Source organism: Myotis myotis, unplaced genomic scaffold, assembly GCF_014108235.1.
Source record: "Myotis myotis isolate mMyoMyo1 unplaced genomic scaffold, mMyoMyo1.p scaffold_m19_p_3, whole genome shotgun sequence".
Taxonomy (NCBI): Eukaryota; Metazoa; Chordata; class Mammalia; order Chiroptera; family Vespertilionidae; genus Myotis; species Myotis myotis.
Genome location: NW_023416335.1, coordinates 207,056,800 through 207,084,276, shown reverse-complemented (window position 1 = coordinate 207,084,276; position 27,477 = coordinate 207,056,800). Strand labels below are relative to the sequence as shown.

Below are 27,477 nucleotides of genomic sequence, written 5' to 3'. Positions count from 1 at the left end.
TGACACATTACACACACCGTTTTGTTTCCAGAGGGATAAGGCTTATTTGTTCAAGGAGTTAGACTTTTTCAAGCATGTTTCCAGCTGTTTGCATATTTCAAGTGGAAATGGCAACGAACCTCTTGAGCGCCCCCTAGCGGGCACTGTGGCAGGTGCTGGATTCCTCTCGCAGTCATTCTCTCCGTACCCCGCCCCCCACAAAGGTTCGTCATCCCGCCGTGAAAACGGAGGCTCAAAACGCTGCAAAAACCAAGGTCACGTCGCTAGCAAGCAGCCGACTCGGTTAAGTCAGCTTTGCGTCTTTCCACCAAACCCACGGTTCCGGCCCCGGCCTCAGCTCCGACCCTCACCTGCGAGGCCCAGCCTCAAAGGAGGCGTCTGCCCAGCACGGCAGCCGGCGGGCACACTGCGCGCCCCCCACGGCTTTGGCAATCACCAGCCCTCCGGTCCCCGGCAGTCTGTCATTTCCCATCTCCGTGAATCAAAATATTTTGGAAATGTCCAGCAGCCCTCCCACCCGGGAGTCATATAACCCTGCAGGCCACATGACCCAAGTTTGGGTTGGTAAACTCCACCTGCAGCCTCAAACAGATCAGGGAGGGGGGCCAGATCAAGGGCTGGTTCTGGAATATTCCACGGGAAGCCTGTGTCCAACCGCACTCCGGAACCTGAGGCCAGAGGGCGCAACATGACAAGACCCATCCTCCCCCACAGCGGCCCCACCGCATGGCCCCAAGGCAGCAAACTGGAACCCAGGATACATTCAGCCTGCCCTCGATTTAATTTCAGATTAGTTGCCAACATTACAAATTACACACACACACACACAATCTGGATTTCTAGCTTCTTTTGAAAAATGGAAAGATCTGACGACACTGGGCACATGGCCACGGTAGTCCCCACCACCCGAGTCTCCTGACACTGAGGCACCCCAGCCCGGTTCCTGCATCCTGGCCCCCGAAAGGCCCTGGAGTCGGTGACCCAGCCCCAGGGCAACAGGCACATGAGGAAGGGGACTGCAGGGCTACGAGGGCGGGCAGTGAGGGCCAGAGCCCCTACACGCCTCCTGGGCCACCAGTGAGGCCAGACACCGGAGGCACCCGGGAAAGAAGGCAGACCTGGCCAAGGGCACAGCGCCCGAGGCTGCAGGGCACGGCAATCTTGGTTTCCATTCATTGTTGGAGTGAATACAGTGAGATCTTCCCCAAGGCGTGCTGAGGGAAGGGGCCTGGAGGTCCCAGAACTAGCTGATAGCCACAGTGCTTCGACCAGAGCTGCTGGCACAGTCCCTGGGGAAAGGCCTGGTCCCCATTGCTCCTCCCAGTGGGGAGAGTGGCGGTCAGCCCTTTGGTGGGAATCAGTCGGGGAGAACAAGCAACAGGAGTGTGAGGACAGACTGGTGGTGACCACGCGCAGGAACAGGCCCTCCCCCCGGGGGGCAGGTGAGCCTCAGTGGGGCCTCAGACGACAGTGTGTTAGAGACCGGGATTAGCACCTACACCAAGCAGACCCCTCAGCGATCAGGGAGCTGCCTCGAGGCCCTTGTGGGGAGACTCAGCTGCGGCCCCCAGGTCCCCAGTGCAGCCATCACAGCCCGTCCTGTGAGGTTCCTACAGAGCAAGGAACGAGGGAAGCGCCTCCTGGAACTCAGAGACGGAGGGAGGGTTTCGTCCATCAGCCCCACTCATAGCTAAGGACACAGTCACTGAGCAACACGGAGACTTCATAAATAGAGCTCCCGGGGAGGAGAAGCAGACTCGGGCCACCTGCCCGGCGAGGAAGACAGGAACTGGGCCGGGCCGGGCCGGGCAGGAAGCAGCCAGCGCAGCCAAGCCCGGCTCTGCCTGCGAGGAGCAGAGCCCTAGAGGCAGGAGGCCGGACGCACACCTCGTGGGGGAAGGACCCTCAGGTCCGAACTTTAACAGCGAAGAATCCCGTCTGGACGTGACCCAGAAGGAAGGACCCAGGAGCTGCCGTCACATCCGGGCTGGGCGGGACGAGGCAGGTGTGTGCGGCTGCTGCCGCTCCCTGGACCCAGGACCCTGGACCCTGCTTGCTCCTTGGGTCTGACCAGCATCAGAGTCATCGGAACCAGCCCGGATAGGGCTGAGCCAGCGGGGGTGGCAGTCCCCTCGCTGTTAGCTCTTGTCCCCGGGGGACTTGCTCTTGGCGTCACGCTTATTTCCCAGCAGCTTCAGCACCTTCACCTTCTTGAACTTGCCCTTCTTGCTGCCCTCGGATTCAGCCTCCTTCTGGAACTCTGCAGGAGAGAGGGGGGAGGGTTGTGGCAGAGGCCGGCACCTCCTCCCGGGAGCCCTGGGCACGTCACTTCGCCCTCAGCCTCTGGTTCTTTGCCTACAGGATGGGAACCATATTCTCTCCCAGGGCTTTGGCAAGGATCCGGGATAAAGGAATGTGCGATGTCTGAAGTATGGCATACGTTTATCTTTAAAAGGCTGATTCACTAGGCCGGTGCTCACAGCTCTGTGGGTTACAACACAAACTCTGACTCAGAGCTGGAAGGAACCTCAGAAATCATCTCTCCGTGCCCCGACTTTATAGACAGACGAGAAAATGTGGGTTTACAATGGACGAGCACCAACTAAGCTCTCTGTAGATGCCAGGCCCTGGCAAAGTGCTCCCACACATTTCCCAGTATCCTCAGCGCACACCTGGGAAGCGGGGCCTCGCAGGCCAGGAGAGTCAGGCTCAAGTCCCCTGCTAATACGCACCAGAGCGGCTGGAAGCCAGCAGTCTGACTGGAGTCCAGACGCAGCCGCAAGGCCACAACATGAGTCACAGTGGAATTAAGATTAAACCCAGGTCTCCTGACTGCCCACTCAGTGCTCCCTTCACCGCTGCAGGCCCTGCCTTATTGCTGGAAGGTCCTGCTATTGGAGCCCACAGACTTCTAAGACCAGCTGCAGCTCTCCAGGAGGAAGGCAGAGCTCGGTAAACCACGCTGGGAAAATGCTCACAGCACATCGGTGCTCCCTGTGGGCACCGGGCAGCCACACCCACCCTCCAAGCCCAGGCCGGCCTTCCTGGCCACAGGCCGCCTGCCTCGCCACACACGGCCTTCCCAACAAAACAGAACTGGGAGTTGGCACACCCATCGCTGTAGTGCCCACTCCACCCCTCTGTTCAACCTGGAGTTCAAAGGGGCCGGGGCCGTGGGGGGGCCTCACCTTTCTTCTTAATCATGGCTTCCAACATCTTATCTTCCTCTTCCTCCCTGAAACCAGAAAGGGAAGCTGAGTGTCCCACAGGAGGAAGGGCCAGAAAATCCCAGTCCCTTCCAGCCTCCGACTCCCCCAGGGTGAACAAGGGTGCCCTGGGGTCGCTGCAGTGAGGGCAGGGCTGGCCCGCCTGCTCTGAGCCCTTCCCCCAGGAGCCCCTGGGAGCCCTGACCAGCCTGGTCACCTCTGCCGGTCCTCATCCAGGCAGTTGACAATGGCATTGCGCTGCTCGATGAGGGTCACCATCTCCTGCATCAGCACCTTCTCCCGGCCCCGGTCTTCCTCTGTCCAGTCCTTTTCTGCCCAAGGAGAAAAGCTGGGGGTGTGAGTGGTAGGAAACCCTCCTGCCTTCCCAGGAAGCCAGGCAGCAACCCCTAAGTGCCGAGTTCGGGCCAGCCCTGTGCCAGAGGCCAGGATGCAGGAGCAGATGGGTGGGGAGTCCACGTGTTGGGAAAGATGAAGGTCATTATAGAGGAGACCAAGGTTACTGGGCTGCCTACCAGAAACACCACCCGTGGGGCTCAGGAGGCAGCACAGCACCTGCTCTAAGCAGAGGCCAGAGACCAGCGCATGCAGGTGGCCTCCTGCTTCCGCGCATTCGTTCGTTCACAAATGCTCACGGTGGTTTCTCGGAGGAGGCGGGATGGGGCTGGGCCTCTGAGAACCTCCCACGGCGGCTGGCCAGGGGAGCAGGGGTGGAGAAAGAACAGGGAATCCCAGGGGTCTTCGTGCAGGAGAAGCCCGGTGGCCAACGTGGCTTATTGGAACATCAATGCCATGAAGGAGGGCAGACTAGAGGGGACCCTGGGGCAGGGGGCCCAGCCATGCACCTGCTGCTCCTCCAGTCTCCTCTCAAGAACCCTCACGGACCAACTCAGGGGCCCACAGGCCCCGGGGATGGGTGCCCCGTGGGCCTTCCCTCCACACCTGCCACCACAGGACTCCCAGCCATGCCCAGCCCCTTCCACTTCACCTCGCACAAGGCAAGAGCAGGTGGCCCTCACAGTTCTGGGGACAGCTCGGGCTTCAAGTTCCCCAGTTCAAGTCCTACTCTGCCACTTCCCAGATCTGAGCCCGGGTAAATTATGTCACCGATCTCCATGTGGGGAAGCTGAGGTTCAGGGAAGTCAAGTCCGTGATCAGTGTCACACCGCAAGGATGGAGCCCGTATTTGAACCTGGGCGACCTGACACCATCTGCAGCCCTTATGGTATCTATGGGGCTCCAACCCACTTGGGGCCTTATAAACCAGTCCCACCTGCCAAAGCAACCTTGGGGACAGGTGACAAAGCTAGGATGTGCTGTCACCATGCAGAGGGCTGGAGAAGCAACACAGTAAGGCCAGAGCCAGGCTGGCCGGGCATACAGGTGCTGTGCCCACTCTGGCCACAGGGTGTCGCTGTGGCTCCATCCAGGGTGGCCACGCCTCAGCCTTCCCTGAGGTTTGCGAGTGACTCCCAGGGACGCTCTGGCCTCCGGGCCTCATCCCACCTCCCAACGTCCCCAGTCAATGGAGAGGCAGCACCGACCCGCTGGCAGGAAGGGCTGTGTCTACAGAGTCGGGCCCAGGTCCACCATCCCTGGGCAAGACTCCACCTCTGGCTCACCTGTTGGTGGAAATGACGGTGCCCACCTGGGCCACAGGAAGTGGTCAGAGCCCTGGCTCCCGCTCTAAACACCACAGTCCCTGGGCCTCTGGGCCTGCCGCTGCGGCTCCCGTGTCACAGCCACGGACCCCAGCTCAGCCACTTAACAACCATCATTTCCGCCCTTCAGGGGCCACAGAGTATTTCCACACCCACTGTCACCTGGCCCCATGGACACCCTGTGAGGTAGGTACCCTCATCCTGTCTGACACCCAAAGCCACTGAGGCCCAGGGAGGCCCCGCCCCCAGGACATTAGCAGCAAAACACAGGATGGTCTGCCTCCTCCCCGACCCTCCAGCTGCCCCTCCACCATCCTGAGCCGGTCCTGCCCCCCTCCCAGTCATCCTGAGTCACGCTGTGCGGGGGATCCCTCCACCTTCCCCCCAGTGCGGGCAGTCCTGCTGTGCTCTAGCCCAGGCAAGCAGCCGAGAGTTTGACATGCTTGCTCTAGCCCCGTGATGGCGAACCTTTTGAGCTCGGCGTGTCAGCATTTTGAAAATCCCTAACTTGACTCTGGTGCCGTGTCACATATAGAAATTTTTTGATATTTGCAACCATAATAAAACAAAGATTTATATTTTTGATATTTATTTTATATATTTAAATGCCGTTTAACAAGTCAACCAAAAAAATGAGTTCGCGTGTCACCTCTGACACGTGTGTCATAGGTTCGCCATCACTGCTCTAGCCTGAGGGCATGAGCCCAGAGCTGCTGTCATCCACTCATCAGAGCAGCCCTGGGCTCTGGAGCCTGAGCCCCGCCCCCGGGGAATCCACCCACCCACAGGTCCCAGGAGGGGGGCAGCCACAGTCTGTTCCTGAGCTTGGTGCTCTGTGGGCCAGTCATCTCCGACACATGTGTCCACACTCCCCTGCTGGCCACGCCTGTTTATAACCTGATGCAACCCAGACGGCGCCTCCCAGCCCTCTCCCCGGCCCTGTTCCCAGAGTTGGTGTGTCCCCATCAGGGCGCTGTCCGTCCACTGCCCAGCCTGGAGGGGAAGGACGGGTCCCAGGCCTGGGTGGTGCCCGAGGGCACGAGGCTGCACTCACCTGGCTTGTTGAGGAGGCACCTGAGCTCATACTCCACGTCGGCCTGGCGCTGCTCCAGGTTCTGCTGCTTGAAGCTGGAGGGTGGGAATAAGACGACTGTTACTTCGGCCCCACGCAAGGCGGCCTGGCCTGCGCTGTCAGTGGCGCGGGAGGAGGGCGGGGAGTGCCTCCCTTCCCAGCTGTACGGTCCCGGGGCGGGAGCGGGGGCCGAGGGCGGGAGGACTCACACGTAGATGAGCTCGGACTCCCGCCGCACCAGCAGGTGCTTCTCGTGGATGAGCTTGAACCAGTCCACCAGCATGTCGTCCTCACGGCCCTCTGCAACCAGGTGCACACTGAGGCCGGGGCTGGCAGCAGGGCCCGCCCGCAGTGAGAGCGGCACCCGCCACCCCCACCCCCGCCCCGGCCCTCCCGCAGCTCTCGCACCATTCACCCCGCCTCGCAGCTTCTCCTCCAGCAGCACCCCACGGAGCTCCAGGGCGTCCAGCTGGCGCTCGATGGTGTCCACCTCTCGGTGGATGTCCTCCTCGGGGATGTACTGGTCAGCCTGGACCTGCCCGACAGCACCCCGGTCACCTGAGGAACAGCCACCCGCCCCTGCCTGCTGCCAGGAGCTTCACGTTCTCCGGCCGGCACTGGCCGCCACAGGCCCAGGGCCCGGGCGCCATCCCACGCCCTGTGCGGCACCCAGGGTGGGGAAGGGTTGCTGTGGGCACAGACACAGCTGCTCCATGCCCCTGGCCCCGGCACCAATGGGCACATGCAGAGGGAGGCACAGCTTCCCGCCTCTCGTGGCAGCCCTGCCCCTCCTCTGCCGCTCCCTAGGCCATATCCCAGTGTGGGTGGCCTTGCTATAGAGCAGTGATGGCGAACCTTTTGAGCTCGGCGTGTCAGCATTTTGAAAAACCCTAACTTAACTCTGGTGCCGTGTCACATAGAGAAATTTTTTGATCTTTGCAACCATATTAAAAAAAACACCATATTTTTGATATTTTATATATTTAAATGCCATTTAACAAAAATCAACCAAAAAAATGAGTTTGTGTGTCACCTCTGACATGCGTGTCAGAGGTTCGCCATCACTGCTATGGAGGTACACTGGAGAACACGGGTCCATCTTACTGAAGAGTCACGTGAGTGCTTTGATCCTTGAGCTACTCTTAGTAACGAGCTAGAGGCACCACCCATTGCTCCTGCTTGCAAACAGCTGATTTGCTAAAAATCTCCCTGGTCAAGTTAACCTTCCAGCTGGACCACCCACACACCCCTCTCCAACATCTGGGCGCAGCTGCCCAGGCAGCCCATCCTCCCCACGTGCCCCATGGGGAGCCTGTGGCTGCCACGGAAGGCTGGGCCCGGCAGCCTGGAGCTCCCAGCTGGTACCTTGCGCTTGATGAGCGGGAAGCCGTGTCCCGGGGCAGGTGGCCTCGCTGGCTTGGGTCCTTTGGTGGCTTTCTTTGGGGCTGGGGACGCTGTGGGCGACGCCTTCCGGTTAAAAGGATTCTCCTTGCAGGAAGACTAAAGGCAGGTGACACGACAGAGGGTAAGTCTGGGAAGGGAGCAGTGGGACTTTGGAAAGCAGGCTGGCCCCGGGGCAGGAGAGGGGGCCCCCCCGCAGAGAGGCACCTCCCAGCATTCAGTCTCTGAGGCCCTCAGTCATCCAACACACCTCCCATTCCCCACCGCCCAGTGCGGCTGCTGCCCTGGAACTCGTACATATGCTTTCACAGTGGGTATTGTGATGCCCCCTTTACAGCTAAAACTCAAGGTCAGAGTGGTTGAGTAATAGGCTCAAAGTCATGCACTTCCCAGGGGCCCCAGCCGGGCTGAGCATGTGTCAGGGCAGGGCGGGCAGCCATCCAGCCCTGGGGCAGTGGTCAGGTCTTGGGAGATTAAGGCCAACAGAGCTGTCGTAGCTCATTCGGGCCTCATAACCGCCCCTTCCCCAGCGAGGACCCCCAGGCTCAGAGAGGCACTGCTCCCTGCCCAGCGTGGCCCCAGTTGGGAAGTAGGAAAGCAGGGGATCCTACCCCCCCCCCTTGCATCTGGCCAGCAGGTGGCGGAGAGCACTCCCGCCTGCCCAGGAAAGAACCCTCTCCCCACTGGCCCCTTCGTGCACCAGAGCGTGTCTCTCTCTGTCTCTCTGTCTCTCTCTCTCTCTCTCTCCCAGCACAGCCAGCAGCCCTAGCACCTCCAACCACTTCCCCAGCCCCTGGAAACAGAGGGGTCATCAGGGCCCCATGGAGAGGCCTCACGGGCTGTGGCGTGTTCCCCGAGTGTTTCCCCAGCAGCTGGGGAGGCCGGGGCCCTGCTCACCCCCTGTGCAGCCCGGGGAGAGGTTCCCTTGGGGTAGCTGCTCTGAGTCCAGGCATGGCAGGGAGGCAGGTACGGTTCCCGCAAGGCAGCACCCACCAAGACCCCCACTTCTGCCCACAGTGCCTCTGCCATCCTCCCCTACCCTTGGGGTTAGGGTGTGGGGATGCCTCAAAAGGAAGCCAGCCCACTTGGGACTCTACCTCCTCTCTCCGCAGTCGCACCCCGAGGGGCTCAGCAGTGCCAAACAGCCCGAAACCCCAGCCCCTCGGGGGTCCTCAGCCTTTTCTGACACAATTCCTTCACACCAAGAGGGTGTTTAAAGGGAGCGGCCTCAAGTCACCCCCTCCCCCACCTCCCACCGAGGAACCCTGCAGCTTCTCAGAGCCGCTGAGGCCTAGAGAAGGGGCGGGGCCAGAGAAGGGGCGGGGCCAGAGAAGGGGCAGGGCGGCCTTCTCCAGGGTCAGCAGGTGGGTGGCAGAGCTAGACCGGCAGCCTTGGCGGAGGTCAGGGAAGGTTAAATGCCTGAGAGGCACATGGGCAGAGACTGGACCAATAGGTCAGCTGCCTCCCCAGCCTTGTCCTGTCGGGTCAGACCAGGACCACAGCTGCCCCATAGGAGCCGTCCTGCCACTTCCCCGGGGGCTGGACCAGCCTTGGCCTTCAGAGAGCTCAGAGTGTGGGGCGAAAGTGGACGATCAGAACCTGGTGGCCCAGAGGGGCTGTGGCTGCAAGAGAGGCCCCTCAGGAACTAGGTGCCCAGAGGAATGTCCTGACCCCTGGTCACCCCCCGTTCTTGGCGTGGGAGTGAAACAAGTGTGCAGACAGCCCACAAAGGTCCTGAGTTCCCTGGGATGGTCACCTCATGCCCACGCCACCCCCGAAAGGAGACGGAGTGCAGGATGGGCCTGGGAGGGCCTCTGGCATAAATAGGGCCTCAGGGAGCAGAAGGGTGGACAGGAGGACGTGCGGATGGATGGTGGCTGGGTGAGTGGATCCCAAAGGGAGAAGTGCATGGATAGGCAGGTAAGCAGGTGCCTGAATGCATCAATGCCTACAGGCCAGGCGGGTGGACAGGTGAAGAAATGGACGGGAGGTCTGGCCGATGGACGAAAGACAGACAGATGGATCTGTGCCTCAGCGAATGGGGTGACGAATGGGTAAATAGACACGGCAAGGTCAGTCAAGAAGTAAGAGGCCAGCAAAGATGGACGCCCCGGACATTCCTGTCCTGAGACCAGACCCCATTCACTGACAGGCCAGCTTCTGGGTGAGGGTGAGGCACTCACCTTTACCTGGAGCTGCGGGGAGGAGGTGCCAGGCAAAGGCACGGGGACCTTGTCTCCCACCAACAAGAGCGGGGTGGGGGCAGCGCCACTGCAGGGCTTGGCTGGCTGGGCACCCGAGCTGCCCCTCGTATTGGGGGCGAGGCCAGGGCTGGCTTGAGGCGTCCGGTCCGGGGTGGGCTGTGCCAGCTCGCCAGAGGAGGACAGGGAGGAGCCGGCAGAGAGGCTGGCAGAGGTCCCGGGGGTGCCCGGAGCGTGGACAGCAGGCTCTGAGGAGCTCTTGGGCACAACCGGCGGCTCCAGGAGGTCCCCACCGGCGGGCTGGCTGGCGCCCTCGGACGACAGGCTCTCCACACTGAGGGCCGGCGACGGGGTGGCCGAGGGCGGCTCGGAGTGTGAGAGGCGGGAGGCGTGGAGAGCTGTGCAAACAGAGGAGCAAGTGGGCGCCAGGTCTGCGGGTGGCCTCGGCCACCATGTCCTTCCACGTCCACATGGAGCCCGGCCCGAGGACCCGCCTCTCACGTTCTGACCCAGCACGGCTACCACCTCCACTTCCCCTCCCATATCTGAGCCAACCCAGGCCAAGTTTAAAAGGCAAATCTGAAAACAAACAAAAATAAAATAAACAGGGGAAAAAAATAAATAAAAATTTTAGCCTTAAAAAAAAGGCAAACCTGCCAGGGGAGGGGAGGCACAGACAAAACGGAAAGCAAGGCTCCCACCAGGAGAGGGGAGGGAGGGAGGCAGCAGGAGCGGAGGAGCCGCAGCCTCGCAGCGGCCAGCTCTGGGCCAGGCTCTGCCTGCACCACTGAAATACGCTTCAGTGTCGTCATCTGCATATCAGGCAGCAGGCGCAGCTCGAAGGCACTGCCGGGCAACAGCTGGGGTGAACCCCGTGAGTCTGCCTCAGAGCTCGTCTCGTTGTCTGCGTCCCACGCCGCCCACCACCTCCACTTGGCTCAGTTAGAGGGTCTCAGGGCTCCAGCAGGGCCAGAGTGGGGACCCCAGACCACCTGCCTTTGATCATCTCCAACCCGCTCCAGGCCCCCCAGTCTGAGGGGCTCCCCTGAGGTCTGGCAGGCAGCCGGCCCCCTGCCATGGTGGAAGGTGACTGGGCCCAGGGCTAAGAAGACTGCCGGCCGGCCGGTGCCTGGAGGGGCGGGAGCGCTGGCAGAGGGCACACGCCCACCACTACCCGTTCCCAGATGAGCAAACGAGGACAGACACAGGGAAGGAACTGCTCAAAGTCACAAGGGCCGAGTCACACGGCCAGGTCAGAGCCCGAGGCTGTCAGCGGCGCCGGGAGGGGAGTGACTGGCGAGGCTGTCACTGGAGAGGCCAGCTAAGCCCTGCCATGCGCTTTCCCGGGAGCCAAGGCTGTGCTCAACGCTGCACCGGAGAACTCTCACAGCAGACCTGCGAGGGGGCCACAGAGCTAAACGCAGAGTCTAGGGCCTGGATTCAAATCTTGCCTCGCTGCTTAAATGCTGTGAGGACCTGGGCAAATCACTTACCCTCTCTGTGCCTCGGTTTCCCCACCTGCGAATGGGGGTAGGGTACCTCTCTCACAGGTTAGCTCCAGGATAAATGAGGGGACACAGGTGAACCACCTGGCACCTGGCCGAGAGGGATCCTGCTGAACCACGCCCGCTCCCAGCCCTGACCCGAGTTCCGACTGTCAGGACAGCTTCCAGGGACCGCACTCACCGAGCGGGGATGCGCTGGGCGCCCGGGGGGCAGGGCGCTTCTTGGTCTTGGGGCTGCTGGTGGGGGTGATGCCGTACCAGGGGTGCAGGGACTTGGGTGTGGACTCCGGCTGGGCCTGGGCAGGGCTGGTGGCCAGACTGGGTGCAGCAGGGGGCTCCTCCGCCTCCTCTGCCTCATCCTCCTCAAAGGGGTTGTAGGGCTTGGGCTCCAGGCCAGCCGCCGCAGGGCTCCTGGGGGCCACCTCCTCGCCTCCATTCTCCACCCGCCTGCTGTCCCGGCTCGGCGGCCGGGGGCTGCTGCTCGGCGGCAGAGGGGCCGGCTTCTTCTTTGGCTCTGCCTGGACCAGTGCGATCCAGGGAGGGTCCTTCCTGGGGGCGGGCGTCCTGTCGGGCGTCCTGTCGGGCAGGAGGCAGGAACCCTCAGGAGGGAAGGGGCAGCACCCCCCTCTCTCTGCACAGCGCGGAGTCCATCTCCAAGGGGACGGATGAGAAACAGCGCTTCCTCCCCTCCCGCCCCCAGCATGGTGAGGCCAGTCTGGGCTGCAGGCTGACACGGACTATGACGGTCACATCCCCCTGTACCCCTAGAGGCCAGACGGGGTGAACCTTCAGGCCACACAGCCCAGCCCAGGAAAGACCCACAGGGGCTCCCTCCGTGACACAGAAGGTCACCTGGCCTCTGCACCACCTCCCACCGGGACAAGGGACAGCAGGGAGCCTCCCCCACAGGTCACGGGACGGGTCCAGCGGGCACCGCACTGGCCCGCAGCAAGTGCTTGCCGAGTCTTAGCTACTCTTGTGGTGGCCACACCACAGGGGACGTCCCGATGTCCTCACCCGGGATGCAGGGTCCCCGGTGGAAGGGCTGAGCCAGGTGCATGGCTGCGCTGTGCTGGCCTTTCCTACACCTGCCTGCCAATCCTCCCAGCTCAGCGAGCCGGCCCAGGACCCCGTCACAAAGGCAGCAGAGGCGAGGGGACTGCAGAGGTGGGTGACTCCACCTGGCACCGCTGCCCACAGGTCAGGGGTCCCCGGGGAGCCTCGGGGGAAGGGATGTGGGCACAGCACTCCTTCCCCACCCAGAGATGAACCCTGCCCATGCTTGGGGGGTATACAGTAGGTCCTGTGCCTCCCCAGAGGTCCCAGGAGCCCCCCATTCCCACCACCAGGGCCCCAGAGCCATCCAGGGCCGGCGTACCTCTCTGACAGCTTGGGCGTTCCTCTCGGCTTGGGGACGGGGGGCTCGTGCAGCCTTCCTAGATGGGAAAGGAGGGTGAGACAGGCCTTCATGGCCGCTGTGGACTGGGCAGCGCAGTGGGGCAGCCGGGTCGCCAGCCAGAGTGACCGCCTCACCACGGAGTGCCCTTCCTTCCTACCTGGCAGGTCACGGGCTCCAGGTGGCCATGGCAACCTCACCCCACACTCGCACCTCCCACCCCAGGGCTCAGGGAGATTAGATAAGCCCCAGAAGGGACGGGCAGAGTAGGTCGAAGGGAAAGGACAGGGCAGCTGAAACCCCTTTGCATTTCAGTTGGGAAGGGGCACCCAGTGCCCTCAGACACTGCCCCTGTGTGCACGGGAAACGTCGCCACGCACCCAGCACCACCTCCTCCTGGACGCCTCCTGAACCCACGCAGCCCCGCTGCCCCTCCTAACAGACTTCAGGCTCTACTGAACCCGCCTGTGCCCGGTCCCCCCGGAGACTGGCTACACCACAAAGGCACACACAGGTGAACACCATCTCTGTCCCCGTGCCCAGCTCAGAACAGAACCGAACAGCCAGAGGGAGCCTCTGCCCCAGACCCACGGGCCCTCCTCGCCTGACCGCCTTCCCTGAGCAGGTGAGAGGGTTGCCCAGCACATCAGAGGCGCCCAGGAGCCCTGCCTGCGTGAGCTCACAGCGCCAGGCAGGTCATCTGGGAAAGTCCTGCCATCAGGGCCTTGAACAGAGCCCCCCGGGGGACCACCTGACCAGGGACACACCCGGGCCTGTCCCCGCCCCTGAGCACTCCCCGGTCAGACATCGGACAGGACATGGGCTGGGCGTGAGAGGGAGATCACCCGAGGGAGTATGTAAACTGGCCGGGCACACAGAGTCCCGGATGCAGTCGGGACACAGGCACACACCGTGCGCACTTGCTCGACACCCCGAAACTGAAGCACACGAGACTCACAGAAGAACACAAACACCCCAACACACACAGCATGGGCAGCCTGAGGCACCATCTGTATGCATCTGCTTTGTTCGAGCTGTGCCCGCGGCCTCAGTCACTGTTTGTGGCATGAATGACCTTGGAAACCAGTCACCCACACCCACACACACACACACAGACACACACACACAGACACACACATATACACACACACAGTCACCCACACACACAGACACACACACACAGACACACACAGACACACACAGACACACACACAGTCACACACACACACACAGTCACACACACACACACACACAGACACACAGACACACACACAGTCACACACACACACACAGAGACACACACACACACACAGACATACACACAGACACAGTCACCCCCACACACACAGACACACACAGAGACACACACAGACACACACAGACACACACACAGACACAGTCACCCCCACACACACAGACACACACACAGTCACACACACAGACACACACACAGTCACCCCCAAACACACACACACACACACACAGTCACACACACACACACACACACACACACACAGTGACACACACAGACACACACACACACACACAGAGTCACACACACACACACAGACACACAGACACACACACAGACACAGACACAGTGACACATAGACACACACAGACACACACACAAAGTCACACACACACAGACACACACACACAGACACACACACAGTGACACACACAGACACACACAGACACACACACACAGACACACACAGTCACACACACACAGACACAGGCCCCAGCAACACGCCCAGGGCACGTGTCCACTGAAACACCACACACTCCCAGCGAGCACCGTCCCGCTGCTCACCGTTCACCAGGCTGCCGCCTCCCTGCTCCACGGAGTTCTCAGGCTGCAGGCTGGACCGGGGCCGGGGCGTCGGGGGCACAGCGGGCGTCGGGGGCACGGAGGGCGCCGGGGCTGTGCTCTCCAAGGTCTTCCTGGGGGTGGGCATGGGGCGGCCGGCCTGGGGGCTGGCCAGATCCTGTGGTTTGTCCAGAAGGCAGGGCTTGGTGGGGATCTGGGGCCGGACCTCGGCCCCTGCAGCCGCCCTAGGGCTGGGGCCGCCTCCCTCCACATCCTTGGCTTCTTCTGCGGCTTCCTTTCCTTCTTCTGGCTGTCGCTTTGGCTGTGGTGGGGACCGGGGCTTGGCCCCCCGCCCACCCGGGCCCAGCCTGGGACAGTGCTCCGCACACACGAAGGTGCCCTCCTCAGGCCCAGCCCGGTAGGCACCCGGGATCAGGGTGCTGGAGCACTGCCGACACCTGCAGGGAGAAGGGGATGGGTGTTAAACTGGACCAGGCAGCCCGGTCCAGCGAGCGGCCGCCCTCCTCCAGCACCAAGGCCCTTCCCTCCGCCTCCTCCCAAATGCCAGACGGATCCTGTCTCAATGCCCTGGACTTCCCAGAGGAAAAGGAAAATGGTAACTGTCAGGATCGCAGCAGAATAAAACCACGTGAAATCAGCAACAGGAATTGTGAAACACATTCAGTTTGTGCTGCAAGAGGAAGCAACGTTTCCCCCAGAGGGACCGTCCAGTGAGCACGTCCGCCATTAGGGCTCAGGACGGACTCCGTTGTTCTCAGCCAGCAGGCTGTTTGTTTTGTTGTGTGTGGGTTTTTTTTGTTTTGTGTTTTTTCAAATATATTTTATTGATTTTTTACAGAGAGGAAGGGAGAGAGATAGAGAGTTAGAAACATCGATGAGAGAGAAACATCGATCAGCTGCCTCCCGCACACCCCCTACTGGGGATGTGCCCGCAACCCAGGCACATGCCCTTGACCGGAATCGAACTTGGGACCCTTCAGTCCGCAGGCCGACGCTCTATCCACTGAGCCAAACCGGTCAGGGCTGTTTTGTTGTTTTATGGATAGAAGAAAACGGGCCGAAACCGGTTTGGCTCAGTGGATAGAGCGTCGGCCTGTGGACTGAAAGGTCCCAGGTTCGATTCCGGTCAAGGGCATGTACCTGGGTTGCGGGCACTTCCCCAGTGGGGGATGTGCAGGAGGCAGCTGATCGGTGTTTCTCTCTCATCGATGTTTCTAACTCTCTATCCCTCTCCCTTCCTCTCTGTAAAAAATCAATAAAATATTTTAAAAAAAAGAAAAGAAAAGAAAACGGCACCAAATACATGTCAGAGCGGGTCGCACTTGACTCTTATTCCAGTTGTGCCTCTACTTATACAAGCTTTACTTCAGGTATGTGTTCACACCTGGTCACAATGTCAAGTGGACTTCTTACTGAGGGGGGTGGGGGGAGGAAGGGGCGCTGTAAACAGTTTATAAACACTGCCCTGACATGGGTGTGATGGCTCCCCGAGTGTTCCCCCCATGACCCTCAGTCCTGCTGTCAGGTCCCAGGTTCCAGGTGCAGCCGCCACACACACCATACACACACACTCCACACACACACTCCACACACACACACACCACACACACATACACACCACACAGACACACACCACACACACACACACACCACACACACACACAATACACACACACACCCCATACACACACACCACACACACACATGTGCGTGCACACACACACACCACACACACATACACACCACAGACACACAGACACACACCACACACACACACCATACACACACACACACCCCATACACACACACCACACACACACATGCGCGTGCACACACACACACCACACACACACACCATACACACACACCACACACACACATGCGCGTGCACATACCACACCACACAGACACACACACACCACACACACCGCACACCCATCTCACGCACACACACACAGAGCATTCGGCAACTGTCAATCACCAGCTCCCTTGACTCTTCAATTTCCTTTTCTGATTTCTCTCTTGTATCATATATTTTCTAAATTATTTGTATTTTCCTTGCCTCTTATTCCATTCTCTTTAAACCTGGCTTCCACTGGGAGCGGTACACAGAAAGCAAGTTTTTATTGTGATATTTTAAAACCCTTTCTCCCCAGTGGTCTTAAAGCAGATTATGCTCCTAAAACAGTGGTCGGCAAACTCATTAGTCAACAGAGCCAAATACCAACAGTACAACAATTGAAATTTCTTTTGAGAGCCAAATTTTTTAAACTTAAACTATCTAGATAGGTACATTGTTATTAACTTCATTAGGGTACTCCTAAGCTGGCCTTTGCTAAAAACGTCCTCAATCTGATTGAGGTGCGTTCGCTGAGGTCGACCCCTTCCAACTCTCCCATCCACACTCGTCTTGCACACTTGTTTAGTCCATCTCCTTTCCAAAAACCAACTTCTGCGCATGGGCCACGAAGTTTCAATCGCACCGTACGTGCGCGCCCGCACATGGTATTTTGTGGAAGAGCCACACTCAAGGGGCTAAAGAGCCGCATGTGGCTCGCGAGCCGCGGTTTGCCGACCACTGTCCTAAAACATCATGGGCGGTTCACCTCCGAGAGCGCCGCCCGGGGCAGAGCCCGCTCCGGCCTCTAATGACGCGATGAGCAGGTCTCCCCTCGGAGGCCTTAGTTGCTCCCCAGGAAATGGAGACAAGCAGGATGCTCCGTAAGGAGAGCCCACCAAGGTGCCCCCCACGGTGGTGCTGAACCACGGAAGTTCCCTCCCTGCTACTGGGGTGCTGGGGTCGAGGCCCGGCCAGGCCCCCGCCACTCACCGGAAGCAGTGCCGGTGGTACAGCTTGCCCTCGGCCAGGTACCGCTGCACCAGGTGCACGTGCTGCCCGCAGGCTGCGCACACGCTGCTGGGGGGCCGGTGGGCGCTCTGCTCCGACAGGTGACCTGAGGCGAGCTCCTCGCCCTGCGGGGAACAGGGCGGGCAGATTGGGGGTCGGGGCACGGTCACCAGCCATCCTAGTCCCTCTAATGGCCGCTGCCCCCCACGTGCACTGCGGACACCTGCTGAGTGCTAACGAGCTTCGGCAGAGCCCTGGAGGGGGACAGGGTGCAAGGAAACTGCAGCCCAGAGAGGGCGAAAGGTCCCTGGGTCAGGATGGAGACATGCTCGTCCCGACGTCCAGAGCCTGGGCTCCCCCACCAGAACGGCGGCTCCTGCTGTCTGACCCCTCCCCTCGGCGGCTCTTACCCTGCAGGCTGGCCCTGGGGTGACTGCCCTGGCCTGTCTTCCCTGCCTCCCTCCCTGCCTCCCTCCGAGAGCCCCAGCAGACTTAACTCCCAGTTTCTGTCCTTCTAAGCTCTGTGACCTTGAGCAAGCCTGTCTGAGCCTCGGTTTTCTCATCTGTATATCAGGACACATTACAGCCACCTCCAGGGTTGTTAGAGGGTTAAACAGAACCATCAGGGCGCTGAAAAGCTGTCTCGCCAGTGCCAGCGAGTGTATTAAATCCCCGTCAGGCCCAACGTGGCGGTCAGTGCTGTGGGCTGCCCTGTGCCCCCTCCCAGGCCTGGCCTGTGAGGCTCCACTCCCAAAGCCAGTGGGAAAGGTCCAAGTGTCCTCTGAACCTGCAATGCCCGCTGTCCCTGCCCACCGACCCTCTCACCCGCCCACCCGCCCACCCAGACATCTGCCTACCTGAGCCCTCTCTTCTGGTTCCACTGGAGTGGATGGCGGGGAGGAGGGTGACAGGCCCTTTCCGGGTGGTGAGACACCGGCTGCAAAGGGACGGAAACAGACCTGAGGCAGGTGGCGACGCTGGGCTTCCAGGCGGCCGCAACCTGGCCGAAGGTTTGAGCTCCGCAGACATCACCTTCGGTCCCAGTGCAGCGGGACCAGAGCAGGCTCCCCCTTCACACCGACCAGCGGACACGGACACCTCCACATCCAAGCTAAGTCCTGAATGCAAGCTGCTCGCCCGGGGGCCGTGTGCACAGAGGCAGCCGCACAATCACAGAACTAACAGTGCCCAGCCCATGGGAGGACGGAGAGCTCCCTCCCGCTCCCCGGGGCACTGGGGAAAGAAGGGAACCGCACTGTGCTGGCCGATCGGGAACAGGGCTGGCTCCCTGGGGCCAGCAAGGAGCTGCCCTACCGACGCCCCGGCGGGCAGCCGCACCCCAGAACCTGCCTGCTGTCCCTCACACCAGAGAAACCCACCCACCCCACCCAGCCTCCTCCAACATCCTCCTCCTTCATTCCTGCAGCAAATATTCACTAAGCACCCACTTTGTACCCAGGGATTGACATAAACACCCCCAATTCAGAGAACTGTATTAAAAAGTCCATTTTACTGTATGACAATTTAAAAAATAAGACCCAAGCTCCTTACTGTGGTCTAAGATGACCAAACTTCAGGTCACCGTCCATTAATGGACCCTGAAATCAATTCTGTGGACTGCAACGAGCACATTTCAAAGACGAAACAGCCTGGCTGGTGTGGCTCAATGAGTGTCGACCTATGAACCAGAGGTCAGGGTTCGATTCCCTGGATTTCGGGCTTGATCCCCAGTGTGGGGCATGTGGGAGGCAGCCGATGGATGATTCTCTCTCATCATTGATGTTTCTGTATCTCTCTCCCCCTCTCTTCCTCTCTGAAATCAATAAAAGTATATATAAAAAAACCCTAACCAGTTTGGCTCAGTGGATCAAGCATTGGCCTGTGGACCGAAGGGTCCCGGGTTCAATTCCAGTCAAGGGCACGTACCTCGGTCGCAGGCTAGTGCAGGAGGCAACCAAAGGGTGTGTGTTCCTCTCACATCGATGTTTCTCTCTGTCTTTCCCTCTCTCTCCCACTCTCCCTAAAAATCAATGGAAAAATATCCTCTGGTGAAGATTAACAACAACAACAAAGAAGATGAAACAGAATAGAAAGTATCTCTGTGCATCACATGTGTAGGGGGAAGAATCGTTTCCTGAAACTTGTTTCAGTTACATATGTGTGCATGAACTCAGGCTGTGATGGGAACTGTATTTCTTTTTTTTTTTTTTTTTTTTTAAATATATTTTATTGATTTTTTACAGAGAGGAAGGGAGAGAGATAGAGAGTTAGAAACATCGATGAGAGAGAAACATCGATCAGCTGCCTCCTGCACACCTCCTACTGGGGATGTGCCCGCAACCCAGGTACATGCCCTTGACCGGAATCGAACCTGGGACCTTTCAGTCCGCAGGCCGATGCTCTATCCACTGAGCCAAACCGGTTTCGGCTAGGGAACTGTATTTCTTACCATGAATCGTGGTAAAAAATTTTGGAAGCCTGTGCCCTCCTGCCTGGAACATTCCTCCCCAGAGCTTCACATGGCCTCCTTCTCCTCCTTGTTCAAGGCTTACTCAAATGTCACCTCGTCCGAGAGGGCCTCCCTGACCACTTCCTATTCCCATCGCTTTCATCCCATTACCTTACTTTGTTTTCTTATTGGACTCTCCTAACATTATGTCACTTATTACCTCTCTCTCTCTCCCCTCTCACCCGCCCCTCATCCATTAGACTGCAAGCTCTGTGAGTCTGTTTCATTCTCAGCTCTCTCCCTAGCACAGTGCCTGGCACACAGCGGGCACTCCATAGATATGTTACACGGAAAGTGCTGGAGCTCTACGGCTGTGAACAGAGACGGTCTGCAGGGGACAGAGAGGAGTCGTCGCGATATTGTGGCCACAGTCTTGTGCTGAACAGGGGGCGGGGAGACGCGAGCACCTGGAGTAGGTAGAGCCGCGCAGGCTGCTCAGAGGCAGAATGCGAAGATTAGAGGATCCGTCGGAAAGCGCGTGCTGGGGTGGAAGAAATGGAACAGACAATGGAGTTTGGGGCGGGAGGATCACCACGAAGAAAGACTTAGCAGCACAAGGCGTGATGTGTGCAGGCTGGTGTGGCTCAGGGCTGGGCGCTGACCCATGAACCAGGAGGTCACCGGTTCCATTCCCGGTCAGGACACATGCCCCAGTTTCGGCTCGGTGTGCAGGAGGCAGCCGATCGACGGTGTTTCTCTCTCTATCCCTCTCCCCTTCTCTCTCTCTCATGAGTCAATAAAAACATTAAAAAACAAAAAGAACGTGAGGTGTTCAAGAAGCACAAGAGGCTGGGGCAGCGAGTGGCTCAGGCTAAGCGTGGGGAGGACCTCAGGGCCCACTAAGAAGCTGGACTTTCTCCTGATGACCTGCCCTTGCCACCCTGTGGGCTGGAACCCCTCCTCCGACTTCCCAGACGCTGGGCGTCCTGGACTCATATGCTGGCTCCAGACCAGGCTGTGGCTCCTGGAGGTCAGGGGGCAGCTGATGTGCCCAGGGTCACTGGCACCCACAGAGCCTGGCACAAGCTGAGCACTCAGCACGGCACTTCAGTGTCTCAGCCAGGGCCGGGTTCAAGGTTGCCCAGCCCGGTGAGAGTCCAGTCCAGTCAAAAGCAGCGTTGAAATCGCCCCCGTTCGCCCAGAAAGTACAGAACGGGCCCATCTGGGGGAGTCTGACAGCCAGCTTTGCCTCCAGGGTTGGCACACATCGCTGGGTTTCCTCTGGTTGAGCAGCAGGTGGGATAAAAATGGTTTGCATTTAGGGGCCAAGTTATAGGAAAAGTACAAGCTGTGCTTTTAGCAACAAGCATCCCCGCAGGCCCAGGCACAGCTCGGGGAGCTGGGCCCGCGGGGCGCCCTCACCCCCGGATGCCCGGTGAGGGCCCAGGACCAAATCAACAGCAGGATCGACGGCCCCCCACCACCCCACCCACCCCACAGCTCCCCAGAAGAAGAGCTCAGAAGAGCGAGCCTGGGGGTTTCGACAGGAAACCCTCCAGAACACAGGACCAAGTTGTGATTCTAGGTAAGTAAGCTAAATTCTAACCAACGGAACAGAGACGTCATAATGACGCTGACCTTGAGTCTAAATAAGAGCCGCACGCGCGTTTACGTTTCCTCGCTTACTCCTCACACCAACCCTGCGAGGTGGGCGCTATTCTTACCTCCATCGCCAGGGGAAACTGAGGCAGAGAGGTGCCCGTGGGGGCCCACTGTCGCCCAGAGAGCAAATGGCAGCTAAAACGTTTGGAGTCCACGCTCTTAATTTCCACCCTATTTGCCTCTCACCGACGACTCCGTGGTGAAGAAATCTATTTAATTTGATTTCTACTAAAATACACACCATGCTATTTGTTCAAGTATAATATTAATCCCTAGCAATATCTCGGGAAGGGGAGATATTATTTTAATTTTGATGTCCTTTTCTGTGTCCTGACTTGTCTACAATAAACATGCTTTACTTTTAAAAAGGAAAAAAAAAGACCTGACTTTACAGACACTTCCTTAACGATGGGCTGGGATTGTCCACATGGACAGCAGACAGGAGGCAGGGCTGAAAGCGGGCAGGGGATGGGCAAGGCGCCACCCCCTCCCAGACTCAGGACCCAGAAGTGACCCAGAGCAGGAGTCCGGACACCTGTATTCTCCACCCAGCCTCTCTGCTTTCCTGCTGTGTGACCTTGGGCTCCTTGCTTCCCCTCTCTGGGCCAGTTGCCACAGGAGATTCCTGCATGGGGATTTTCCAGGCAGGAGGCTCTGTCGCCGGCGCAGTGACCTGACTCAGAGCAGAGAAGTACCCTGTACCCCGGGGAACCCCCAACTCCCCAGCCTCCCAGTTCTCAGGCCCTGAAGGTCACTTCTGGGGAAGATGCTGCACAATAGCCCACAGGGTCACTTCCCTGCTGCAGGAAAAACCCCAGGGAAGTGTCTGCTAACAGGAAGTGGGGTGGGTGCAGAGAGGTGAACTCAGACAGCGGGAAGCCCCCCCCAACCCCCCACCCCCCCACCCACTTTGTCTCCTCTCATATTATTTTGCTCAGTTATGGGTTGCTGTGTTTGTTATCTGTCCCCGCCACCAGACTGGGCACTCCGGGGGACAGAGACCTGGTCACAGCTATACCCCAGCACATGCTGTTTCACCCAGAAAAGGGCATTTCAATGAGTGAACGAACGATCCAGTGAATGGATGATGGGCTGCCTCCCCAGCTGCCTGTTTGCAGTGCAGAAAACTACCACCCGTCCGCAGCCCCAGCCCCAGCCCCAGGGCCAGTCTCCGAGGGCTGCCCCCTCTCACCTTGGCCATGGCTGGCGAAGTGGTTGTAATACTGGGACACGTAGGTCATGATGCTGAGGCAGTCGGGGACCCTCATGGAGACCATGTCATTGGGGTCCAGTAGAGCAGGGATGCCCAGCTCCTTCTCGGCCACTTCAAAGGCCTGGGTGGGAACAGGTGCAGGGGTGGGGGAGGAGGCAGGGTTAGTGGGCGCCCGTCAGTGGGACCAGGGCAGGGTGGGCATGGGCTCCCCTCAGCTCTGAACCCACATGATGGCCTGGTGCTCCAGGGACAAGCGGGCCAGAGGGAAGCAGGGGTGGGGAAAGGAGCAGCCAGGGCCCCAGTGCAAGGCAGCCCCTCCCACAGCTCCTGCCCTAAGACCCTTACCCACCCCCACCCCAGCCCACCCCAGCCCAGCCCCACCCCAGCCCCACCCCAGCCCAGCCCCACCCCACCCCAGCCTCACCCCAGCCCCACCCCAGCCCCACCCCAGCCCAGCCCCACAGCCTCTTGTGCTTTCATCTGTCTGAGGACTCACCAAACGGTTATTCTCGAAGACATTGTCCTTGGAAAGTGAATCAAAATCTCTGCAAGAGGCAAAGGGGAAGAGGAGCACTGACGAGGTGACTGGACAAAGGGAGGGGCAGGCGGGGTGACCTCATCCCAAGGGGCGGGGTCTGTGGACTGGCCAGGAGGAAACTGAGGCAACAGCACATGCCGGTAGGACTGGGCCTTCCGGTGGGGGCACAGGCTGAGCTCCTGGCACCCAAGCGGAGGACGCAAATCACTCGAAGGGGTAGGGCTCAAGTGCAAGCTTCCAGGTTGAAGATCCCTGACCTCACTGCGAATCAGGATGCCCTTCCCCAGGAAGCCACATCCTGGTCAGCCCAGGACAAATACTTGTAAAAACAGGGACATCCGTGGATCGAGGACCTCGCGCCAGTGCTGTGCGGAGCTCCTGTCTTGAATTTACATTGTTTTCAACTCTGCCTGGCTGGCGTTTACCCCGTTTCAGATGAGACCACTGAGGCCCGCAGAGGGGAAACCAGCCAGCCCCGGAAATCCACATTCCTGGTCCTTGTACTGCACGTCTCAAACCTGGAGAAGCTACACCAACATGCTGAATCCCAGCCCAGCCCGAGGATGGCGGCTTCATCATGGGGCCAGGACCAGAACAAGCCTGAACTGGACTGGAAACAGAACAGCCTCCAGAGCGGCTGGCAGGCACTGACCGGCTGGCTGCGTGCTGGGCCACTCCGGGGCCGCCTCCTGGGGGAGTGGCGAAGGCTTTCCCAGTTTCTAAGCTGAGACAGGTGAGAGGCAGCAGAGCTGGCCTGGGGGACCCTGGAGGGGACAGCTGGCCAGCCTGCCGGCTTTATCTATCCCCCTCGCCCCCTCCCGGCTGCTAGAGTGGCTGAAACCGGTGGAGGCAGCCCAGCCTTCTTGCTGGCACCCTCCTGGGTGCACCGCCCAAGTCGCTGCCCTTCTATGGCTGAAAACTGCAGCCTGACTGCCTGATGCAGGGGTCAGAGGCTGGAGCAGGCAGCACGTCCTCCCCGGGGCTCTGCTCCTCCAGACTGGCGGAGAGGACTGGCGGAGGCTGCGCTGGGTGAAGGGAAGGCCTCACAGACAAGGGAGAGGGCAAGCACGCCCCTCCCCCAGCCCTCCGACCCCTAGCCTCTCCAGGCAGAATCCAGGTACAGTAAGCTGAGAACCCCGGAAGGGAGGTGCCCCAAGGTTGGATGGACTAGACAGAGGGGAGGTGGCTGTATATGAGCTTCAGCCCCCTTTGTCACCCCCTGGCCAGGCTACTTCCTTCTCCCCTCAGCTGGGTCCCTAACTCCCCTAGCTTTGACCTAAGAGCATGACCTTTAGCAAGCAATGTGACCTCCGAACCCTCAGCCTCCTGGTCTGTGATGCTGTGAAGGGAATGAGGGGGCACCAGCAGAAGCCCCCAAGACAAAGGCTTGTTCCTGGACCCAATGAGGCAAAGCACCTTGTCTCGGCCACTTCTTCCAGTCTCCCCAGCAGTGTTCTTAGGAAGGTGGGCTTTTATTCACCCTGTGTCGCCAACACTCCACCTGGTACATAGGTCCCGGTACTTAGTAGGCACTCAATAAATGTTTGTTGAATGAAGATATCCTGGAAGCAGCGTAAAAACTGTAAAGGCCCGCAAGACACTACAGTTCTTCCTCCAGCCTCCCCCTACCCCCATCTCTGTCTAATCACCATCTGCGCTTGGGTAACAGATTTTCTGCGACTTTCAAAGGCCGGGGAAGTTGTATTTGGCTCTGGGAGAGATGAAGGGCACAGAAATGAAACCCACATGGTGTCTGCCCTCAAGGGAGCTTAAAGGTGCCTGGATTGGAGGAAGAGAGAATGAACATGGCAGCAGAGCCCGCCCCCCTCAGAGGCAGGACCCACGGCGCCAGGAGCTACTTCAGATGCTGCTTGCCAGGCCCTACTCTCACGGAGATCCTCCCCTCCGCACCGCTGAGGTCCTCTCTGTGCCTTAGGTGGGACTGGGCCTCAGTTTTTGTCCTGTGCAATGGGCTGGCAGCCCCAACACTGGCCTGCCTTGCAAGTGAACGCCTGGGTGAGATCCTAGATCTCTTCTCAGGAGGGAGCCGCTCTCCATTCCACACCAACTCCAGCCACATCCCTCCCCTGCTGAAAACCACCATGGCTCCCATGGCCCTGTGCACCCTCCTTAGGCAGCCAGAGGCCCTAAGCACTCCGGCCCAGCCACTCCCCGGGCCCGCCCACCATGCGCCATGGGCCCTGGCAGCGCTGCCTGTGCCTCCTCTGCTGGCGGGGGCGGGGGGGGGGGGTGTCCCCTCTGCCCAGAACGCCCTGACCTGGCCCCTGCTGTCTCCTTGGAAACGATGTGACATCTGGGAGGCCTTCCCATCCCTGAGAGAGCACTTCCCACGGGGAATGATCACCCCTGCGTCCGCATCTGTTACTCCCGGAGACGTGGGAGACTGTGCGGGGTTTGTCTCTTTGTTAGTTGGTTGCTATCTCCACTACCAGGCACAGTGCCCAGCACGGAGTAGTAACTCTGTCACTACTTGTTGAATAAATGAAGAACAAGACACTTTCATCATCATCCCCGAACCGCCTAATAACACTACTTATAATTACTGTTCATTGAATGCTCATTTCCTCATTTAATCCTCACAACCACCCTGTGAGGTCAGTCTTATTATCAACCCCACTTTACAGATGAGGGAGCTGATGCCTGAGGGCGGGCGGAGGGGTTGTGACTTACCCAAGGGACACCTGGGACATGGCACTGAGCACAGACCGAGCAGCCTGCCCCGTGTGATACCCAAGTCCCTTCACACCTGGCCCTGGCCCCTGCCTCCTGCCTCCCCAGCTGCCCCCCAGCCAAAACAGGAGACCCCTCCCAGCCCTCCCCTCCCTTCTGGGTGCCCTTCTCCGTCCTTCAAGCCCCCTCTCCTGAGCACCCAACCTCTATTCGTGCAGTTGTCACGCGCCCCCCAGCCGGCAGGGCCCACCTACGTCTGTCTCCACCTCACCTTGTTCACTTCTGCATCCACACCCCCAGAGCCGTCTCCTCCAGGCCCGACCCACCACCCACAGACACTGTACCGCGTGGAACAGAGTAAACTAAGTGCATGCGCCAGCCCAGGGATCCTTGAGGCACCCTTCCTCCCTCCCCTCCTCCCTCAAAGCCCTCTCAGGTGCTGTCCTCGGGGACACAGGTCTGGGGGTGAAGCGGACACAGAGACTCTGGACCCTGCCAGGCTCAGCACCCTTGGTGGGGGGCGCTGTCAGCACCAGAAATGGCAGGCACCAGATCAACTTTACTCAGTGTTTTATAAATGAATAAATGAATGAACGAACGAACGAACGAACGAATGAATGAATGGAAGAGTTTACAGGCCCAAGGAAGAGGGAGCTGAGACAGAAGCCCCAAGTCCACTGCTCGGGGAGGGGGGACCTGAATACATGTTCCCATGAGAACCTCGCGGGGCAGCTGGGGACAAGGAGGAAGGAGACATTTCATACCCCGGTGGCTGCCAGTCAGACTCTGCGTCTCCACGTGTCGTCGTCCCCCCCCCCCTGAGGTCAGCAGGACCTTGGGGCGCACGCACGCTCGGAGGCAGGTCTGTGTCCTGGGGGGGGGGGCCTTTCTCCATTCACCCAGCCCTGTGCCCTAGGGTCTCCTCCCTCCATGCCGGGGGGGAGTCAGAGAAGTGAGGTTCACTGCACTCAGAGCTAGGGAGTCCCCCCAAGAGGGAAAAGGCCTCCATGCCGCACAGGGAGGGGTGCCAGTGCAGGAAAGGCAGGGTCCCCAAAGAGGGCTCGGTGCCCCCTTTAAAGAGTTGAGACCTGGGGGTGGGGGAGTCGCTGAGGCGGAAATCAGTGCCTGGTGGGCGGGGCCACCCTCCCCACCCCCAACGCCCGCCGCGGAGGCAACCGAGCGCCGGTGGGGGTGCCCAGGGGCGGGGTCCGAGGCCCCGGGGGGCCGGGCAGGGGTCTCGGGGACCCCACGGGCGTCGCGGCCCGTCGGTGGGGTCGGGGTCTGGGTCTCTGTGGGCGGCGCCTGCCCCTGCCCCCCGCGGCCGCGTCACAGAGGGGGGTCCCCGCGCACTCACAGCAGGTCGGGCCGGTGCCGGTGCAGGATGGCGCAGAAGGCCAGGCCGTCCCGGAAGGAGCCGCTCAGGTCGCGGACGTCCACGCCGCGGTAGCCCTCGCACTGGCGGCGGCACCAGGCCAGCAGCGCGCCCCGCGGCCCCGCCATGCGCCGCGCCGGCTCGGCCCGGCCCCGGGAGCCGCGATCTGGCTTCGCCGCGGACCGAGGACCGAGGACCGAGGACCGAGGACCGGCGGCGGCGCGGCCCTGCCCGGCGCGGCTCCGAACTCCGGCGCGACCGGCGGGCGCGGGGCGGGGGAGGAGGCGGGGCCGGGCCTGCTGTCCTCGCTCGGCTCCGGCGCGGTCCCGGCTCGGCTCCGGCTCCCCGCCCGGACCTGCCCGGACCAGCCCGGCCGGCCGCCGCCTACTCGCCGCCGCTCCCCGCGCGGT

The 27,477-nt window shown here is 60.1% G+C and overlaps 1 protein-coding gene across 7 annotated transcripts; it reads right to left on the bottom strand.

The window, feature by feature from the left end:
- Positions 1-758: 758 nt before the first annotated feature.
- Positions 759-27,477, bottom strand: MICALL1 (MICAL like 1). Of its 7 annotated transcripts, none has more exons than XM_036296686.1 (17): positions 27,050-27,175; positions 24,421-24,566; positions 22,963-23,011; positions 22,446-22,587; positions 18,000-18,079; positions 17,125-17,267; positions 14,277-14,731; positions 12,443-12,500; positions 11,246-11,640; positions 9,542-9,957; positions 7,323-7,457; positions 6,366-6,492; positions 6,167-6,257; positions 5,940-6,013; positions 3,424-3,538; positions 3,189-3,235; positions 759-2,260 (listed from the first exon to the last, which is right to left on the bottom strand). In XM_036296686.1, the coding sequence occupies exons 4-17, from the start codon at positions 22,528-22,530 to the stop codon at positions 2,139-2,141; spliced, it is 2,343 nt and encodes a 780-aa protein (XP_036152579.1). In that variant the 5' UTR covers positions 22,531-22,587; positions 22,963-23,011; positions 24,421-24,566; positions 27,050-27,175; the 3' UTR covers positions 759-2,138. The 7 variants fall into 7 exon arrangements, 4 of the variants coding, with proteins under 4 accessions (XP_036152579.1, XP_036152578.1, XP_036152577.1 ...); XM_036296685.1 differs by lacking the exon at positions 27,050-27,175 and adding an exon at positions 24,654-24,721; XM_036296684.1 differs by lacking the exon at positions 24,421-24,566 and having other exon boundaries at positions 9,548-9,957; positions 27,050-27,472.

Bases quoted from the DNA above. Each gene is read 5' to 3' on its own strand.
- MICALL1 (XM_036296683.1), bottom strand. From the start codon at position 27,195: ATGGCGGGGCCGCGGGGCGCGCTGCTGGCCTGGTGCCGCCGCCAGTGC. The intron at 18,080-22,445 runs GTGAGAGGGGGC...GTCCCTTTGCAG, and splicing joins CTTCGCCAGCCATGGCCAAG to CCGGTGTCTCACCACCCGGA. The intron at 9,958-11,245 runs GTGAGTGCGGTC...CTGTTTGCACAG, and splicing joins GCCCAGCGCATCCCCGCTCG to CTCTCCACGCCTCCCGCCTC.